Source organism: Volvox carteri, assembly GCF_000143455.1.
Source record: "Volvox carteri f. nagariensis unplaced genomic scaffold VOLCAscaffold_9, whole genome shotgun sequence".
Taxonomy (NCBI): Eukaryota; Viridiplantae; Chlorophyta; class Chlorophyceae; order Chlamydomonadales; family Volvocaceae; genus Volvox; species Volvox carteri.
This window is the reverse complement of record NW_003307552.1, coordinates 1,338,369-1,342,107: the sequence shown is the minus strand read 5'-3', so window position 1 is coordinate 1,342,107 and position 3,739 is coordinate 1,338,369. Positions and strand designations below refer to the sequence as shown.

Genomic DNA, 3,739 nt, shown 5'->3' with positions numbered 1-3,739 from the left:
AGCAGCCACCTCGATGATCTTCTCCCGCCAGGTGCGGGGCGGGCCTCTGCCTCACAGCCTAACCATGACCAGACGCGGCCGGCGAGTGGAGGTGCCGGATCCCACATCGCCGCCGCCGCCGCCGTCGGAGCTAGGTGCCAGGCTGTTGGGAGCGGCATCTTTGACGGCGGCGGCGGCGGCGACCTCCCCAAATAATAAGGGATCCGCCAAATTGCTGGGTAAAGCGGCCGCTGGCGGCGGTGCCGCCGCCGCCGCCGCTGCGGCCGGGCACGGCGGTGGTGGCGGCGGCGGTGGTGGTGGTCGTGGAGCTCTCAGCGTGCGGATCAGCGCGGTTGAGAGCCTCGGTCGCAGCGGTGGCGGCGGCGGCGGCGGCCCTTCGCATACCGGCCTGCCCAGTGGGGAATGCGAGGGTGTCACCTTGCGGCCGTCACCGAGCTTGGCCATGGTGGATGCGGCGCTGTTCTGGAACTCGGAACTGGCTGCTGCTGCTGCTGCTGCCGCTGGTGGCGGGAGCAGCGGCGCCACGACCCCGTTCCACAGGGCCGGCACTCTGACCAGAATACATCTGTTACGTCCGCCGCCGCCGCAGCTGCTGCATCCGGCCCCCGCCGCGTCACCCGACCTCGTGGTGCTATCCGCGAAGTCGCTTAAACAGGACGGTGGCGCCGCCGCCGCCGGCACTATGCGCCAGGCACGCAGCGAGAGCAGTGTCAGTGGCGGCGTTGGCATGGATGGTGAGGGTGGTAGGGTCCCGGGCGACGTCGACGGCGGCGGGAACGGCGAAGACCTGGTATCCACATCTCCGGTGTCGCAAGTGGCCCCCGAGCTGCTAGCCTCCGGCTCCTTTCGCAGCCCGGCGGACGGCAGGCAGACCACCTGGCCTGGTGCCGTACCGCCCTCCGGCTCTGAGAACCCCGTTAAGGGTAGCGGCCACCCCGCGGCAGCGCACCTGCCGCATCTGGAGACGCCGCTGTCGCCGTCGCTCGCCAGGGCGACCGCCGCCGCCGCCGCTGCCGCCGCCGCCGCAGCTTATGGCAATGTCCAGCAGCTTCAGCCTCCGTCGCATCGGTTGTTACAGCCGCTGCAGGGCACGGCGTCGGCGGCGTCAGCCGCTACCGTTGCCGCCGCGGCGGGGCTCCCTGCCGTACCTGCCAGCCCGGTAACTTTCGCCTCTCCCACAGCAGCGGCGGCGACGGCGACTGTGGCGGCGGCAGCGGCAGCCCGCGGCGGCGGCGTCAGCTTTGGCGGGCTCACTGCTACTGCCGCCGCCGCCGCGACGCCGCTACGCTTCGGCGGCCTGGCGTCGCCGTCGCGTGTGGTCATGACGGTTCCGGACAGCCCGTTTCGCCCCCTTGAGCGACCTCCCCGGGGGGCAGGGGCAGGGGGAGGGGGAGGGGGAGGGGGGGCGCTTCGGCGGCAGATCAGCAGCGTCAGTGAAGCGGAGGGCTGGGGGGGGATGGCCAGCAGTCCGGCGGCGGGGTCTCCGCTCGCATCGCGGTGAGTGCGGGAGCGACGTGCATGTGCTTCTACCTGTGGGCTTTTTGACAGTGCTGCGGATCGGTGTGGGGTGTGCTGGGTGGAGCTGGGTGTAGGCGTGGAGCTGCCCGGTGGCCCCATTCGAACCGCCTCAAAACAGCATCCAAATTGGCGTTGCGCCCATCAGGATGCCGTACGGTTGGACTACGTTTTGTCTTAGCGGCAGCCATATAACATAACCTTCTCGAAATCAAATCTTGTTCATTTTTTACATCCAATCTGCGACGAAATGGTAACAGGAGTCGCGACACCGGGAGTCAATTATTCTTGTTTTGTGTTTAGATTCTAAGTTGGTTCGTTAAAATTGAGGTTGTATTTGTTTGTTTGTTTGTTTGTTTATTTTTGAGATTTGTGCCGTGTGCCTTTGCTGCTGCCCTTCCCGGGACTGCAGTTCATATCGGCATGCGGAGACCGAAGACGCGTCTCTGGGCGCCTTCCCGGCGGTACGGCGCTCGGTAGCCGCCACCGGCAGCCGCAGTGCCAAGTCCCTAAGTTCCTTGCCGCTAGCCACCGCCCTGCAACCACCTCCACAACCTCCCGCACATGGGGCGCTAGCCCAACACCAGCTGCTGCGTCCTGGCGGCGGCGGCGGTGGTGGCGGCGGCGGCGGCAGCGGCTCCTGCTCGTTGGTTCGGCCGCCGCCGCACCTGGCCAGCACCTCTGCGAAGGCCCTGGGCGCGGCATCGTCGTCGTTGTCGTCGTTGTCGGGTTCATTGGCGACGGGCGAGAGCTACGGCGGCGGCGCAGGGCTTCCTCCCCCCCCTTCTTCACTGGCGGAGCCCTGTCTGCCCCCGGGCCGCGGTGGCCAGGACGACGAGGTTCCCCCGCCGAGCGGGGAGGCAGGGGGGCCGCTGCGGGACTCCGACCGCTCCGTCGTCAACTCGTCCGGTCGGGCCGGGTCAGGTCCGTTGCCTAGGACAGTGCTCCTTCCTGAGCTCAAGAGTACGGGCACGGCGGCGGCGGCCGGCGACGCGGCGGCGGCGTCGCTGTCGAGACGGAGTCAGGAACCGACGGCGGGTGGCGGCATCGGCAGTGGCGGCATCAGCAGGCTTCTACCTGATATCCCCGGTAGCTTAGCTGCGGCGCCGCAGGCAGTTGCTGTCGGCGCTTTGCGGGGGCATTGAGAGCAGCAAAACCAAAACCAGGAAGAGCGGTAGCCTTCAATATGATGGGAAAAGGATTCAGATGTGGCTGCGCGAGGCAGCCCGCCGGGGCGAGGCAGCTGCAGTAGCTGCTGCTGTGGTGTGCAGAAGACGTTATGAAGAGTTGAGTTGAGCTGTCGTACTTGTTGAAGAATGACATCTCATCGAGAGGTGCGTGTGACGATGTTGATGACGAGGATCCCGCAATGGCCCTGTTGCTCATACAAACTTCCTGTACGAATCTTTCTGTACGGCACGAGCTTGTCGTATATGCCAAGCTTCCTCATGTGTACGGACTTTTCGTGCATACATATGTATGCTCTCATTAAATTTATATACCTAGTGGGTATAAGTATGGTGTTGCCGGGAGTCAACCCGTTATTGAACCATCGGACTTTGTTCGTGAAGCATAATCCTATAGTTAGCAAACAGTGCCAATTGTTTGGATGTGGTGTTGCAATATTGCTGCAGGGATGGGGATTGGGGGGGGAGTAAGAGGATGGCTAGGCGGGTGGATTATTCAGGTACCGTGGCCACAGCCCGTTTATAACCCTCCCCCAGTCCCACGATAGCACGCAGTTGATCGTATACTTGGATTGTACGGCATAACCGAAATATGTGCGCATCTACCGGCACATTGCGAGGCAGGCTGCGCGATATGCTGGCGCGTTTAAATCGTGAATGTCGTTGTTGATGTTATAGTGCTGAAAAATGCTTTTTAATTTTACCTGGAATATATGCACTGTGGGGTAGGGCCGTACGCCAAGATAAGTGCGTCGTACGCGTAATGTATGTATGTATGTATGTATGTATGTATGTATGTATGTATGTATGTATGTATGTATGTATGTGTGTGTGTGTGTCTGTGCCAAGGCATTCCAAGCTCACTCACGCAGATCCGTTTTCGCGCTGCATCTCAGTCTTTTCCGTCGCGTCGCCTTGTATTGCACATGGGCGCGAATAGGAAACCTCTCGACTAAGCGTTAGGGAAATACGTAGACCGCTGGACGCTGGTGTGGGGTGGGGTGGGGTGGGGTGCAGCCCTGCCCGCCCCGCACTTG

At 63.0% G+C, this 3,739-nt stretch overlaps 1 protein-coding gene across 1 annotated transcript in view; it reads left to right on the top strand.

Annotated features, from left to right (window-relative positions):
• VOLCADRAFT_88612 (uncharacterized protein) overlaps positions 1 to 2,660 on the top strand; it is a gene marked incomplete at both ends in the record, with an annotated part of 7,185 nt that extends 4,525 nt beyond the window's left edge. The window contains 2 exons of the mRNA XM_002948308.1: positions 58 to 1,497; positions 1,928 to 2,660. Coding sequence (XP_002948354.1) covers positions 58 to 1,497; positions 1,928 to 2,660 — 2,173 coding nt within the window. The remainder of the gene's footprint in view (positions 1 to 57; positions 1,498 to 1,927) is intronic.
• Between the last annotated feature and the right edge of the window lie 1,079 nt (positions 2,661 to 3,739).